The sequence below is a fragment of the Antechinus flavipes genome, chromosome 6, assembly GCF_016432865.1.
Source record: "Antechinus flavipes isolate AdamAnt ecotype Samford, QLD, Australia chromosome 6, AdamAnt_v2, whole genome shotgun sequence".
NCBI lineage: Eukaryota > Metazoa > Chordata > Mammalia > Dasyuromorphia > Dasyuridae > Antechinus > Antechinus flavipes.
Genome location: NC_067403.1, coordinates 77,905,100 through 77,921,785, shown reverse-complemented (window position 1 = coordinate 77,921,785; position 16,686 = coordinate 77,905,100). Strand labels below are relative to the sequence as shown.

The 16,686-nt window shown below is 35.6% G+C and overlaps 1 protein-coding gene across 3 annotated transcripts in view; it reads left to right on the top strand.

The window, feature by feature from the left end:
* Window positions 1–16,686, top strand: part of SH3D19 (SH3 domain containing 19) — a 207,934-nt gene that overhangs the window by 177,583 nt on the left and 13,665 nt on the right. For 2 of the 3 annotated variants that reach the window (XM_051965736.1, XM_051965738.1), the window contains exons 12-16: window positions 338–406; window positions 574–714; window positions 5,756–5,828; window positions 9,081–9,211; window positions 15,523–15,581. In XM_051965736.1, coding sequence (XP_051821696.1) covers window positions 338–406; window positions 574–714; window positions 5,756–5,828; window positions 9,081–9,211; window positions 15,523–15,581 — 473 coding nt within the window. The remainder of the gene's footprint in view (window positions 1–337; window positions 407–573; window positions 715–5,755; window positions 5,829–9,080; window positions 9,212–15,522; window positions 15,582–16,686) is intronic. The other variant, XM_051965737.1, reaches the window with a different exon arrangement.

Here is a 16,686-nt window from a genome sequence, read left to right as displayed (position 1 = left end):
GGTGTCATCATATCCATGATAATTCCATCAGGCTACTCAGATGGACATTTGTCCTACTGTTCATTCAAGGACTTATTCTATGGGACATCTTGATTGTTCTGTGCTAGGAGTAAAGACTCAACTTAGACAGAAGATCTTATATTTATAGAGTGGTAAATTACCCCACAAGAATCATAACCAAAAAACCGAGTATTCACTGTTTATAAGGAATTTTATAAGAGAGAATTCATCTAGAGCCAGCTATATTTTGAGTATACACAATGAATCCCAAAAGATTTTGCAGTTTATATGGAGCTTATTTGATCGTGAATAATACTTTTATTGGCTTCTATTTAAGCTGCCTGTGCCTCATGGAGTTGCCAATGAAGACACTGTCTCTCAAAACCCTGGAGAGCTCTCTTGTAAGGTACAGTTATGTTCTTAGCTTTTACCAGTTAAAAAATTCACTGATTCCTATCTGTTCTTACATGCTATTAAGTGCTTTGGGCTCTGAAGATTAAAATTTGGAGTAGAGGGGAGTAATAATGTTTTATTCACTAATAATTGCTTCTGAGAATGTGGTATACCTTATAGCATGGAGAAGTGCTGGTGCTGCTGAATCAAACTGAAGATAGTTACTTGCAGTGCCAAAAGGGAGAGGAAATGGGCAGAGCTCACCTGTCACAGATGAAGATTACCACCTCACTTGATGAGCATTTTAAAAGCAGATCAAAAGTAAGAAATTAATTTGGTATAGCACTGTATACTGCACGTGACAATAACATTTGACAGAACTATTAATTACATCTTTGCTTCCATTTTTATTACCACATTTTATATAACAGAAGAATATTATAGTAGCATTTTATACCATTTTAAGAATAAATCCCTTAGAGGAGGCCTACGATGGCCATCCCCATCAGCTTGGTTGCAAGCTGTGGTTTATACTAGTCACATTTCATATAATAGTTTCTTACAGCTACCCCAAAATTGAGTCATTAGTTTTCAATTGTAAAAATTGCCTTTTTGAAATAATGCAAATATGCTTAGCAAAATGACAGCAATTTTGATAGCAATCAAAACAGGTAATGATGAAAAGAGCCAAATTTACCTTCTTCCCTTCAGAGATTAAAACTTAGAATGGCCATAATCTTGGTAATTTTAGCTCTTGAAATAATGTAACTGAGTCCCACCCCCAAAGCAGCCAATCCTAGTTGGTACCTGACAAATCAAGGAACCCCAGAGAGTAGCATCATGGTAATGAAGGCTATTTGTAAGCAGCACAATTGTCCTTGAGATGTCTGCTAAATGTCTAGTTAAGAAGCTGTTTCATAAGCTTTCTAATTAAATAAATATTTGTTCCAACTGAGAGGGAGGATCCAAACAAATCTAAACTAATTGTTTCAATTACAAGGGACATGGTTAGTGACAAAGTATTCTCATCTGAAAGCAGTAATGTTTAATTTCTTTTTGCTCCAGAAACAATTCTGAGATATGGCAACATGTATTATTTCACTGAGGTTTAAATGCTGAGTCCCCTTGTAACATGGGAAGCATTCAAAAGAAACTGGAAAGCAGCTCTTTGGCTCTTTAATGCTGGCTGGTATATCTTCCTTATCATAGAAGATAGTTGAGGGCAGGAACTAGGTCAGGTTTATCTTTGTATCCCAATACCTAGCACAGGTATCTTACTTATAGACATTTTCCCAAAAAATGTCTTTTGGGAATCAGTAGGGGGCACAATGGAGTCAGGAGGACTTGAGTTCAAATTCAGCCTCAGAGACTTTCTAGTTGTGTGACCCTGGCCAAGTCAATTAACCCAGTTTGCCTCCGTTTCCTCAATAGTAAAATGAGCTGGGGGAGGAAATGGCAAATGACTACAGTAGCAAAGATACTGTATCTCCAAGCAGTCACAAAGACTCAGACGTAGCCAAAAACAACTCAGTAACAAGAGGTTGGACTCAAACAACCTCTGAGATTCCTTATTGCCCTAGATCCATGATCCTATGATCATAAATTACAAAGAAATCTCTGATCTGAGCTGGTAGAGGGAATTTCCATACCAGGAGCTCTTACACCAAGGCTATAACACAGCTAGACCCTCACTCAAGAAGAGAGAAAAAAATCACATCTTTAAAAAAATAAAAAAGTCATAGCAGCCACAATAAGCCAAATACAGACAAAATCCATTGTCTTTCATTCCGGTTTTATGATCTTCTCGGTTAATATCATTCTAGTGCACATAGTTAGGTGCTTAATAAATGCTTATTGGATAGATTTCTTCAAAGGAATGAATTTTGAAAACAAAATGTAGTTTTGAAACAAAATGCTATTAGAAGATCAAATGCTCTGGAATTCATTGAAAATAGAGGAAATTTATCTTTGATCCTGACACTTCTGTGTTTTGACATACAATCATTTGGTCATAACATCTGTTGTTCTGCTCTCAGAGCACAAATGAGTATAACAGGGGAAATGAGACTGCCAAAAGCTGTATTTTATGAGAAAAAAAATGAGCTAGAAATATCAAAAAAAGAAATGGAGGATTTTTTGTAAAGCCTTCCAAATTTTATCTAACTTCAATTTTGCCTGACTTGTCTTTCACTATAGACACAATTATTTCTCAAGCTATGGCAGTATCCAGAGATTATTGTAAAAGGGGTGGTACTGGGCCTCAGTAACACCACTCACACGTCCTAGGACAATTCCATCTTTTACTATAAGGGATTTTCTAAGTGATGAAGGCTCTTGTGACTTAAGTACCTATACTAATGAGGAGTTTTTGTACAACTGTTTGCCCCAGACTTCAGGGCTCTGTTTTTCTATTGTCTCATTAATTTAGAGCTACAACAAACTTTAGAAAACATGTAACTTAATCATCTTATTTTACAGATGAGGAAAATGAGATCCAGGGATGAGACTTAATTTTTGCTAAGGGTCATACAGATAGTAAATGGCACAGTGAAGATTGCCACCCAGTAATCTAGAGAGTCTTTCCATTGTGCCTCACTTTCTTTCTCCTGATAGCCTTCTATTTCCTTCTTTCCTTAGATGTCACTTCTGAATGATGGCAGCATCTACTAGCTTCACTCCAAAATGTTTTATCTACTGCTTTAACACAAGAATAATTAAAGATTATTCAATATCTTTACACATAATTCCAAGTCACTTAAACTCTTAGGTGTGGGTCTTAGAAGTGCTCATAGTCTTCTGTTCTTAACTATGTTCTAAATGGATGAGTTTCAATATGTCCCCTCCCCAGCTAAGGGAGAATGGTAGTTAGTAGATACAGCTCTTTTAGAAAGATTCTTTTTTCAGTGTTTTGGCTTCCTTTTTTTTGAGTGCTAGAAGTATCCTGAAGACTTGTGGTGCCTTGTTCTGATCCCTCAAGGAAATATCATTCCCTATCTACTACACTGTCCTACTCTTCTCCATTAAAGACAGAGCTGGCCAGCATTAGAGGGTCAGCCTTGTATGGAGGCAGAAAAGGACTTTTCTATGATATGATTTTAAGAACATTAAAAGACCTCCATGCCCTAAAATACTCATATTGTACCTTGATGCCTTAAATTCTCATACATTTCTCCCTTTAATTAAGCACTGAAAGTTTCTACAAAAATGCAAATATTAATCATTAGAATGATACCTTATAAAGTCAGTGATAGTCATAGTATCCCAAGTTCACTAACCACTTTCCCAGCAAAACCCTGGTTAAGCCTTGAGGAAAATTCTTTTTTCTTTTTTAATAACCAATTATTAAATTTGGATTAAGGACTTTTCTTTTTATTTCCTCATTCAGGGACCAGCCCTTGTAGATCAAGGACAAGTAGAAGGAGGAAAATCAAAACCCTTACTGCTTATCAGCAGAGGGGGATAAAAGGATACTTGAAAATAAAAAATATTTTTCTTTAGACTAATGATGTTTGTCTATTATCATCATCACCAAAAATTTATTAAAGTCTTCTGTTAAACAGTGGTTAAGGACAAGATTGATAGTTGAGATTACCCAAATCCTCCAAGAACATGCTTCTCCATTTTGGGTGGAACTATACCCAACTAGGGACCTTACTTCTAGAATTAAAAGTTTAGGATGACCCAGCTCACGAGAGTAGTCTGGATAGAAATGGGATTCTGTGTCCAGATTGCTGAACGTAGCCGAGTCTCGTGTTCTCAGTAGGAGGAGTTGAAGGCTTTTAGTCCACCTCATCCTCTCATTAATTGTTCACCAATTAGAGTTGATTTCTCCTGTCAAGGGTATTCCCTTTCAAAAACATATTTAAGACATTCAATGTCTCCATTAGGTGTCTTTGATTATATATTGAGAGAAACCACTGAACATCAATTTATTGAATATTAGCTAGCCTAATAAACTAATAAATTACCCAGAAACTCCCTCAGAATTTCCTTTGTCATGGACACAAGATATGTAGATTGCATTTTCTTGGGAAGCAAAAGAGGAACAAAACATTTTGATTGTGAGGCACTACCTAGAATGGCAGATCAAAGTTAGCCTGCTTCATCATGAATGAGCCTATGAAGGTGACAAATTTCACCATTAGCAAGTAGAAGGAGGATAGGCTACCCTGGAAACAGGAAGCAGAGCATGGGAAGGGTGGAATATTGTAAATATTTCTTCCATTCTAAATACTTGGATTCAGTGTCATTTAATTCATGGTTTTGCCATTATTTTCACTCTTGACAGAAGACTTTAATAAATTTTTGGTGATGATGATAATAGACAATCATCATTAATCTAAAGAAAAATATGTATTTTTAAATTTCCAAGTCCACCTTTTTTTTTCCCTCTGGTGATAAGCAGTAGTAAGAGTTTTGATTTTCCTTAACTTAACTTGTTTGAAATCAACTAATTAGTTCCTGAAAGTACCTTGGGTAGCCTGTTTCCTTTTCCCATGTAAGCTTTGGCATTGACTTACCCATTCCAATTATGTAGGAAAGCCCAAGCCAGACAGCTGGGGCACAACATTTGCTCCTAATCAGAAACAGTATTGAATTAACCCATAACAAATTAACTAGAATTGATGGTTATGCTTGTTGTGAGTTTGTGGCAAATCATGGACTCATCATGAAAGGCAAGAGTAGAATTCTCAGGGATTCTCACTATTGCTACCAAATCGAAGTACCAGATCTGAAGCTTGCAATATCATTACCAATCTAAGTCATGGGATAAGCTTGAATTAGAAAAATTTCCAGATGTGTGGAAAGGAATTGTGAAAATTGTGAAAATTTGTGAAAAGGAATAGAGATATTGCAAAAGATGAGACTAAATGATCTCTTTCTCCTTTTTCCTCTCCCTTCCCCCTCCCATTTCCTCCTCTTCTCTCTCTCTCTCTCTCTCTCTCTCTCTCTCTCTCTCTCTCTCTCTCTCTCTCTCCCCCTTTCTCTCCCTCTCTTTCTCTTTCTATTTATGTCTCTGTCTGTCTCCCTCCATCTCTTCTCTGTCTCTCATTCTCATTCCCTTCTCTCTCTTCTTCCTTCTCTTATTCTCTTGTCTTTCTGATATCTTTTACTCTCCCCATCTTCTCATCTCTTTCTCAAATAAAATTCTCAAAAGTGAATTGCTAATCAGTGAGAGTTTATCCTTCCTTTGGCAAAGACATTCCTTCTTAATCTGATAATGCTCCCCTTGTTTAATTCAGCTTATATCATGTATATGGTTTATATTATATACTGATAATATATGTGTCAGTAGAATTAATAAGAAAAAAAATAAGTGGTAACTTTATTTATGATTCCATTATTTTTTTTTCTTTACAAGGATACAACCAATGTACAGAAATCTGATGACAGTAATGTCCCTCATGCACTTGTGCTACATGATTTTCCAGCAGGTAAGGACAAAAGTCAGATGCACTGTGGTTTACTGGATAGAGTGCTCAGTTTGGAGTCAGGAAGATGGTCAAATCTTGCTTCTGACACTTACTTGCTATGTGATCCAGAACCTGTCCCTTAATCTCTCTCTGCTTCACTAAGACTTAATAGTTGAGTCATAGATAGGTTGCAATCTGCTGGGGGAAGAGAATTCTCATACTTGCGATTATTTCCACTGACAATATCACAAATCCTTCAGGTATGGAAACTATGATTAAAAAAACTGTTCCAGATGATATATTTTTAAACTAATAATCTCTCGGTTATAAATAAAGGAAGATTCCTTTTGACCTACTTTCTCTGAATATATAGCATTCTGGATCGAGAAGGGACCCTAAGAGACTACCTAGTCTGGCCCCCTTTCTTCCAAGCAAAATTATATTCAAACTGTTCCCCAAAATAGACACAACTTTCTGTTGAACTCCTTAAAAAGTGATTCCATAAATTATTTACAAAAAATCTGCCAGTGTGATACCAGTTATTAATTGTAATCAAATTGTACTCAAAAGTATGGTTTTGCACAAATTTTGCTTCATAAAATTTAATTAGCTATATGACCATGGCTAAGTCATTTAATTTTATTCCATATTATCAGTCCTTTGTTTATGCTCTATCTGGTCTACTTTTCTACCCCATGAACATTTCCTATCCTCTTTCTCCATGCCTTTGCCGACTGACCCTCCTTCAAAGATTGTCCTTCCTCCTCTCATCTCTGCCTCTTAGGATTTCAGCTTCCTTCATGGCCTCTTCTTGACTTCCTGCTAGTCCCCCACCCTCAGCCTCCAACCCAATAATACTGCACATGTACTTGTTATGTGTTTTGGGTTTATTTCACTTAACAGAAGGGAAGAGACTTGTCCACTTTGGTTTTTGTATCACCACCCACAAGCACAGTACCTGCTATAAAGGAATGCTTGATTGAATGATTGATTGATTGATTGACCTCTGTAAAGATACAAGATCTGTTCTGTGTTGATTATGTAAATTAGAGGGTGGCAGCCCCTCCTAGAGAAAACTGAGATACTGAAGCAATGCAGGAGCATGGGTTACAGGTGTAGGTTTATTAGGATTTATTAGATTCATTGGAGAAGGGGGAGGTTATTGGAAAGACAGTCCTGGGCAGCATCGGAGCAACATGGCAGATCCCTGTAACCCACCCTTAGGCCAGGTCAAATATTATATAGAAATAGCATAAAAAAGGCCTAGAGTCATGGGCAAATTTTCCTGTAAGGTAGTTGGAGCTTCTTTTGCTGTTTACATTGACTCAACTTGCTCAAGTTAGCTCAAACCTGTCCCTTCAGTTGCAAAAGGAATAATTTAGTATGTGTGGTACCCATCACATAGGATTGGTGTAAGGCTTAAATAAAGTGAATGGAAAACAAACCTTAAAGGACTATATCAATCTCAAGGTTGTTGATGCTATTATGAGAGGAAGTGTGACATAATGGATAGGGAGCCAACCTGAAAGGAAAGGATTCAAGCCCACCTCTGACAGAGAATAATTGTCTGTGACCTTGGACAAGACATTTAACCTCTCGATGAGCCAGACAACTCAGTAAAACTAAAAAAAAGTTGCAAAACAGTTACTGATCCACACTTTTGGAAGGAGTTTCTTGTGAAAACGAAATTGAAGCTCCAAAGCCTTGCGAAATTATGCTTTCTAATTTAGTAAATGAAATCCTGCAGGCTAAGAAAGTTGAGCCTTTTTGCATAAATATATCCCTTCAAATTCTTCTGTAAGATCAAAGTCCAAAGGATTTTAAAGGAGATTTTTGGAAAATTTTTTCAGTGCTTTAAAAATCTCATGCTGCCACATTATAATTTACAAATACAATAAGCTCCTGATTATCTATACCCCAATTATCTTCTTTAGAGAAACTAGACTTTGTTTTACTGTGGCTTAAATCTGCTTGTTGAAAAGCTGTGTTAATCTGGTTTCTTCAATTATTTCAGATTAATATTTACCAATTAAGTGCTTTAAAAATAAACAGATGATTGACAATAGTGATGTTACCATTTTATCACTATAAACTGCTTTTAAATGTTCATTAGTACTATTTGTCTGGAGTAAGGGAGAACTGAGTTCAAATCCAGCCTCAGACAATTGCTAGCAAGTCACTTAACCTCCGTTTGCCTCAGTTTCCTTATCTATAAAATAACACCTTCTGGACCAACTAGATATATTACAGTGGATAGTATATTGACCCTGAAATCAGGAGGACCTAAATTTAAATCCGATTTCAGACACTTAACACTTATTAGCTGTGTGACTCTGGGCAAGTCACTTAAATCCAATTGTCTCTCAAAATAACAAAATAAAAATAAATAAAATAGCATCTTCCAACCAGAATTGTTGTGAAAATCAAATGAGACAATAATTTTAAAGCATTTAGCACAGTCCCTAGTATATAAGTAACTAAATGTTAGCTATCATATTTACTATTTTTACATTAGAAATATATGATCAAGGGGAAAAAAATAGGGAACTAGAGAAAGAGAAATAACCAATTGTCCTATACATATCCATACAATTTGAGGAGAATTCAAGGAAGGCTTTTGTATATTAGGTGATGGGTTTATGGGAAGAAGTGGATAAGAGTAAGCACAAGACAACTAGATATGAATGGGCTACAATTTGTAGGAACTACTTCCATTAATGAGGCCATAAACCCATTGGAGGGTTCTAGAGACAGTGACTAGAGGAAGCCCAGATCACTTGGGCCACTCCTGATACTTTTTAGATACATTATTCTAATCATGACTCTACGTGACCACAGTGTACCTTGGGCAACTTCCTGGGGAATAATAATCTATTTTCATAGATGAATTTAGGCAATTTGTTATCCACAATCGGTAGGTATTCTCATTCACTGGACCTCTTCCACAATGAAATTATCATTCTGTATTTCAGTACTATGGGTGGAAAGTACAAGCAAAGAATGATAAATAGACTTGGTTATGGTATTTTAACTTATCCCAGAAATCTGTGTATTATGAACCCATCTGAATTTATCTTGGAATATGCTGAAATAGTAGTGAGTTTTCTTTGGGATTTTATTTTTTGAACAAGACAACTTAATTGGTTGTGAAGTTAAATCAACACAAGATGCAATCCAAATGGACAAAATGTTGCTCTGTAGTAGTTGCCTTTTTATTAATTGCATTTGCAGTTGGGATAATTTATTGCATATAATTATAATCTTCTCTTACAGAGCAAGCTGATGACTTGAACCTCACTTCTGGAGAGACTGTTTATCTTCTGGAAAAAATAGACAGTGATTGGTACCGAGGAAAATGTAGAAATCAGACTGGCATATTTCCTGCTAACTATGTCAAAGTAATTGTAAGTGGTCCATTTCCATTTTAATTGGAATAATGTTCAGCTTAGGGAGAATGTGGATGCTACTTGACTGGCAAATTTAATTCAAAGACTAAAACAAAGACCAGCCTACAAGGCTTTAAGGTTCTAGTTTCATTCCTTCTATTGACTTATTTGGGATCTTTCAGTAATATATTATTTCTTTCAGCTCATTCAGTTAGAGAATGATTACTGCCCAATGCAGCATAATGTCTAAAATCTTAAGAAGGTTAATTAAAAAAACCTGTTCCAGCCTAAATGATGAACAACTTTTATTGACTAGTGATTAGCTGGATTATTTTAAATGTGGTGATAACCTTGGATTCACTCTCCTTCCCATTTTACTAAATCCTCTCCTCAGGATTCTAGGGTACCCTTGAGAGGTCTTTTCTCTGAAGCTATTGGCTCATATCTTCATTCCAGTATGGTCATTGTTAATTGCCCATACAAACTCCCTGATTCCACATAACCAATAAGTACCAATTAGTTTTTACCAAGGGAAATTTACTTGAGTAGAAGACATAGCAAGAACAGAACTGTAAACATTTCTACCCAATGCCAGGATGAAGGGATGGAGGCAGCACACGGTCTCCTATACTAACTTTTCCCCCATGAAAACTAGATTCATGCTACTCAATTTTTACATAATAATGGACCACCAGGTCCTGATCTAAATGCAGCACAGTCTCTGGATGAATGAGAGTTTCACCTAATGCTGCACTGGATCTCAGAAGTTGATGCTCACAGCACTGAGGTTTGATTTTTCAAAATCCCCAAGATCATTTTTATCTGTGATTTCCTTAACTTAAAACAGGAAAAATATCCACAAAGATGCAAAGAGCAGAGACCCACATTTCTGAGGATACCTCTTCCCTTCTAGATTTATGTCTTTTCTCTCACCAGAACTCAGACAGGCAAGAAAGAGTTAGATCAAAAGGGCAGCTTGGGCTGACTAGTGCCAGTTCCAGTGTTCACAGAGGCTCCTCTTTACTGTACGGTTATCAGATTGAAATCCATTATAGAAAGTCTAACATTAGCTGAGCTTTCTTCATGTGCTTATAAGGGCTAGGCTTATTATCCATTTCTCTCACTAAATTATTATGACCATTGCTTCTTCATTTCTCTTTCCCCCTATAAGAAAGAAATATAATGAAAAGAAGCAAACCAAAATATTGGCCATATTGGACAGATTATACCTCTCCAGTTCATTTTCTCCCTGCTGAGAGAAAAAAAACCATGTTGGACTGTCACTCCTCAGAAACTAAGAGACCATTAAATTGATTAGTTTCAGATGTGCCTATTATTTCTTTAGTATATTGAATCAAATGATGATAAGTTATCCAGAAAGAATATTCTTTCAGAAGGCTTTTCTTTCCCCAAAGTCCTTTCTTTTGCACTTCTTAGAATAGTTATTTTTGTATTCTTTAGTCACTCCCTCTCTCCCCCCAAATAAATAAATAAATTTCCTCAGGTGGGTGAGATCACTGTTGACTTGTTCAGTGCCTACTGTGAGATTCTCACACAATAACTGTAAAATGGATAAAGCACAATTATATTTAACCACTGTAATTTTATTAACTACCACAGCCTACCTTGTGAAGGAAGGCAAAATAGGGGAACTATTAGGCAACTGTTAGTGATAAGCTCAGGAATATTGTGATTTCTGGGATAAAGCCAGAGTACTTTTATTTATTTTCTCCTTTTCCATCCTTATGCTTTCTTTTTAAAAAATTGACACATTTTATTTCGATACAATAAAAACCATTTTCCCACAAATATGCAAATATCTTCCCCTCACATTATTCCTCTCTCTCTCTCTCTCTCTCTTTCTTTCTTCTCTCTCTCTCATACACACACTTGTACAAAGTAGTCTCTAAAAACAGTTATTAAAAGCTTCCCACTGGCATAATTATGACTGCTGGTACATGTCAAGCAGCCTTTAGGATCTCTGATAACAAGAGTGTGATTTATTCCTGGATAAAACTTACTGATATTAGAAAATGCCAATAAAAACATATAATAAACAGTTTTGATTATTAATAGTTTATCTGGGAAGATGAAAGAGCATTTTCTATTACTTCTGTATGTCAGAGGGAGATGGGGAATAGAGACTCAATTTTTCAAATATAAATTAATTTTAATTCCTTGGATAATTGAAAATATGTTTATTGAAAATTGAACATTACACATGGAGCCAGTCTCCATTGGAGAAATCTAGCTATGCCCTTTGAATTAATATTAATAGTAAAAATATCCTAAAATCTTGGGACACTGGCTTCCAAGATGTTTAGGCTTTACACATGGAAGTTACTTAATAAATTTTTATTGCATATTTGAATTGCATTATTAAAGCTGTATAGTTTAACCCTCATTTTATAGACAAACCCCAAGCAAAAGAAACAACTTATTTGAATTCAGTTATCACCTATTCAGTTCTTATTGTCCATCATAGGAACACTCTGAAGAATATCCTTACCATGCTGAAATCAATTAAATTGAACAATCAATACCATACATGTTTGTAGGATCTTGAGTCAGGAAGGATGGAAATAATCATTTATTAAGTAGCTACTGCATGTCAGATACTGTCCTAAGTGCTTTACAAATATTACCTCATTTGATATTCACAACAACCCTGGGATTTAGTTGCTATTATTATCCCCATTTTACAGATAAGAAAATTGAGATAGACAGGTTAAGTGACTTGCCGGAGGTCACATAGCCAGTAAGTGTCTGAAACAGGATTTGAAAGCACCTTCCTGATTGTAGGCTCAGCCATATCTACTACATCATTTGGCTGCCCAAGTGTTATTTTAAAAATTGTTTCCTCAAAACTACTCTGTGGAAAAAAACATTATACTCATTTTTATGCCCATTATATGAATGAAAAAACTGAAGGGACGTGACTTAGCCAAACACATAGTAAAGTACAGAAATACAATATGAGCTCATGACTACTGGCACCAAGTCCAGAGCTCTGCCCACTGTTCCACATGGCTTCTACTAGTGACATAATGAATCGTAACACATGACACTTCACAACATTCCTGTGAGGTATCTGTTCTGAATATTACTATCTCTGTGTCAGCTATAGAAATTGATATTCAGAAAAGTTAAGGGACTTTCCTAAACTTAAGTAAAAAAATTAGACCTAAGTTTCTTTTGAGTCTGGTACCCTATAAACTGCAACATGCTAATCCCAGGTTTTCAAGTAAATTTTTCTAAAAGATTCATTTGTTCGTTATTAGCTATAATTCTTTGATAAAAAGACAGCCCCTTTTTAAGGTCACCTTACAAAATGGGACAGTAACTGTGTAGTGCATTCTGGGCAATTCTCATTTAAAATTCATCTATTTTACACACTTTTAGAATTCTGTAAGTAATCATCTTAGGCTCAAACCCTAAAACATTTTTGGGTGATGGTGCATTTTGCCAACCACTTGGCCAAGTGTAATTTTGCTTCTTAACTCTAGTAGACAACATTTTGTTGTCCACTTGTTTCAGTCATGATGATTGTTCACAAGGCCATTTGGTGTTTTCTTGGCAAAGATACTGGCGTGGTTTACTGGCTGATTTTAAAGATAAGGAAACTGAGACAAGACGGCTAATAAGTGTCTCAGGCTGGATTTGAACTTGGGAAGATGAGTTTTCCTGACTTCAGGCCTGGCACCTTATCCACTATGCCAATCTAGCAGCCTTAGGACTCAGTATTTTAAATAACCTCAAAATTAAGACAAGAAAAAAATCTTCCAGACTCATAAATGTGGAATAAGAGAATTCCTCAAATATGGGGAGTAGGCTTGGAAGACCAACAACTAGCTAATAGAAGTAGAAAAGTCCCAGCCTTAGAATCAGAACCCTAAATTCAGAGCCCTGTTCTGACATGTCTCAGTTATGGAAGTACAAGTCAGTCATTTCCTCCCTTTCTATAGAATAGGAACTCCCCCTCTTCTGTTTCAGAAAGTAATTGTGTGAAAAGTGCTTTTGTAATCAAAAGCTCAGTTGAAATGTGAAATGTTATAAAATGCTACAAATTATTTCAGTAGACAGCATTATTACCCCATTGCAGCACCCAGAATCCCCTGCAGCTGGTGACCCTTCCTCCCCAATTTTTTAACTAAAACTTTTGTTAGTATTCTAATATACTTCTAATTACATAATGATTGTCAGAGGAAAGTGGGGACTATATTGTGGAAAATTACTTTTTGGCAAATTTTAATTGATGCTTTTGTTGCATTGAGCAAGTAAAACTTGTATTTTAAAAATAAAACGGCGGGATATCCACATGATTTTTTTTTTGGTCACGTAAGCACTAAGATACCTGAGAAGTCTGTGTAAATTGCAGGGTCCAAAAGCTTCTGAAGAGAATGATCGAGAAAGATACCCAGAAATCACAGTAGACCTTTCAGCTACCACAGGTCACTCTAACTTGCTGTAACTGAAATATTACTCGATTGTAGCGCATCCACCATTACCTTAGTTTTTATAACTTTTAAGGGAATTGAAGATATAATAACTAAGAAGCAGTTTTTAAGCTTCTTGAAAACTAATCATACTTATAACTATACAATTCAATTAATTTTGTTTTGGAAAAGCAATTCAGGTTAAGAGACTCGTCCAGAGTCACACAACTAGTAAGTTTGTTCAAGATGTTTGAACTCTGGTCCTCCTGAGTCCAGGGCTAGTACTCTATCCATTGTGCCACCTAGCTGCCCCTATTCAATTAAAATTCAGGACCTATTTCAGGCAACCACTATATCCTGTGCCAGGTCTACAAAGACAAAAATAAAATAATCTCTGTCCTCAGGGAGTTCACAGTCTTTTGGAGAGTATATGAAGAACAATAGAAAATGATATAGCAAGACTAATAAAGAAAACTTTACTGGTTCCTTTTCCTATATCCTTCTATATAAACAGCACCCAAATGGTCCTTGTGTTGAACATCAGTTTGACAATCCAAAATTTTTAGCTGGACCATTGATTCATCAACATCAGTCCATCTATAAATTGGAATGGATTTCAAAATCTCAGAAAAATGTCATAGACAGAATTTTCATTTTTCCCTTTTTGTGGTAGGATAATCACTTGGGAATTTATGTATCATTCTTTGCTTTGAGTGATACCCAGGGAAGAAAGTAGCAGTAAACTTTGAACATCCCAGAAATGAGATGGTCTTACTTTATTTTTACATGTTCTTAAATCATTAAATGAATAAATCCCTGACTGATTCTCCTCTAAGCCCCTGTGTCATAAGCCAAGAAAACTTCAAACTTCATAGAATCCTGAAGGTATGAGGAACCTCAGTGACCATTCAGGCAAACTCATATACAATTAGGAATCTCTCCTATAGTATCCCTATCATCAAGCCCCTCCCTCTAATCTTCTGGGGAGGAGAAAGTCACTACTATCTGAAGCCCATTCCTTTTCTGGCACTAGCTCTAATTATTTGACTTTTCAACCCTAAATCTGCTTCTGTTTTAGTTTCTAGATATTTTTCCCAATTGCACTCTTTGCAGCTCAAAATCCATGCCTCTTACAAATGACAGCCTTTTAAATAATTGAAAACAGCTATATTATCACCTCCCATCTTCCAAGTTTCACAACAGGGAGCAACTTTATTTCATTCAGTCAGCCCTTAGCTAGCATGATCTAGCACCACCTTAGTTAGTTTACTCCGACTAGTCTCACAAGTATCTTTTCTAAACTTTGGCACCTGTAAGTGAAATACAGCATTCTAGATATGGTGTGAGCAGATGTGTCTGCTGTAGCACTTAGCAAAAGTATCACTTGATTTTACTGTCAGGATAAAAGGGAAAGCTTTAAAACAACTAGGTGGAAAGGAGAATATTGTCTAATCTGGTCAAATATTTCTTTTTGGACAAAGATAACTAGATAACTAGATAACAAACATCAAACAGTTCTCTGGAGCAATACACGTGACCATTCTCAACAAAACAAAACTTTGCAACAAAAAATTGTTGGCTGGGGGTTGGGGAGAGGTGGGGAAGGAGTTTGGTCATTTTCCCCAGTAGAAGTTATCATTTAGTAAAAAGCCAAAAATATCTATGGATTTTATTTGAACATAATAAACCTATAAATACCAATTACCTATTCCTATCCTCCTCTAAAAAATAATCTTTATAACAACAGCACAGACAATTCTTATGTAAAATAAAACTGAAAATGCAGAATCTGCTGGAAAAGAATTTTCTAAGTTCTTTGCTTCAGCATGTAGATATTTCCATGGCGAAAACCTGAAGATGTGTGACTTATTCTGTTGCCTTTGTCTTTGTCAGATTGATGTTCCCGAAGGAAGTAAAGGGAAAAAAGGATCCATTTCATCCCACTGTGCTATGTGAGTTATGTAATTGTTTCTTAGAACAGGTGAAAGCTTGGAGAGGACATCAAATTATTAAGTGTGGGCTTCTTTAAATAATCATTTGAATAGTCAATGTTAATCTTAATTATGAAGAAAACTTGCTTAAATATCTTTAATGAATTAAAATTTTAACAAGAACAACAAATGTGGATGAATTCTGATATTTGTTCCATAAGTATAAAGATAGAACAGGTCCACTTGGTCATTCAGGGCCGAGCCTCAAAGCAATGATTTGGATGGATCTCTATGATTTCATTTATTATCTTGATTTTGATATGCTAGAATAATTGAGTTTTAAATTTGGGAGACTGAAAAAAAGGGCATTTTGGAGATCATTATATTCCATCTTCCAAATTTTGGTAATTTGGCCAAGCTAGATCGTAGAATGATATATGTATAGAAACTGGAAGAGTTCCTATTTTGAAAACTTATTGATGCTTTTTTTAAACATGAGATTAATTTCCCAGTATGTTTTCCATCCCTGTCACCAAACCCTTCTCTTTTAAGAAAGAAAAAAACTAAGCAAAACTCATCAATATAGTGGCCATCAATATAGTGAATCCACTTCAGTTTACAGATGAGAGAACTGACATTCAGAGAAGTTAAAAAGAATCATGTTTATTGATAATCTCCAAGGTTCTTTCTTCCTCTAAATCCTATGATACCATTACCTCATCAAAAATTTTAAAACTTAGGAGAAGTGTGACTTCTACAAAAATTTCTGGAGTTTTTATCTATAGGTATGCTGAAGATAATTCATTTTATTATTTGGAAAATTATTTGGGAAAATCCTTTGATTTTAGAAATGATTTTCTTTTTTGATGTCATTGGGCCTTTTTTGTGAATTTCTTTGTCCTTTCTTATATTGTAGTCTACTAAAATAAATAAGTGGAATTCAGAATCTGCTGAAAAAGAAAAAAATTTGAATAGGTCAGGCCAAAGGAGATGTTTCCTGAGGGTATAAGTAAATAAATGCAGAGGTTGCCACAAATAACAAACCTTCTGATACAAAATACTTGGTTGAGATTCCAAATTTGTTTGGGCTTTGGATGGAGAGAAGGGTGTAAGCAGCATTTACTGT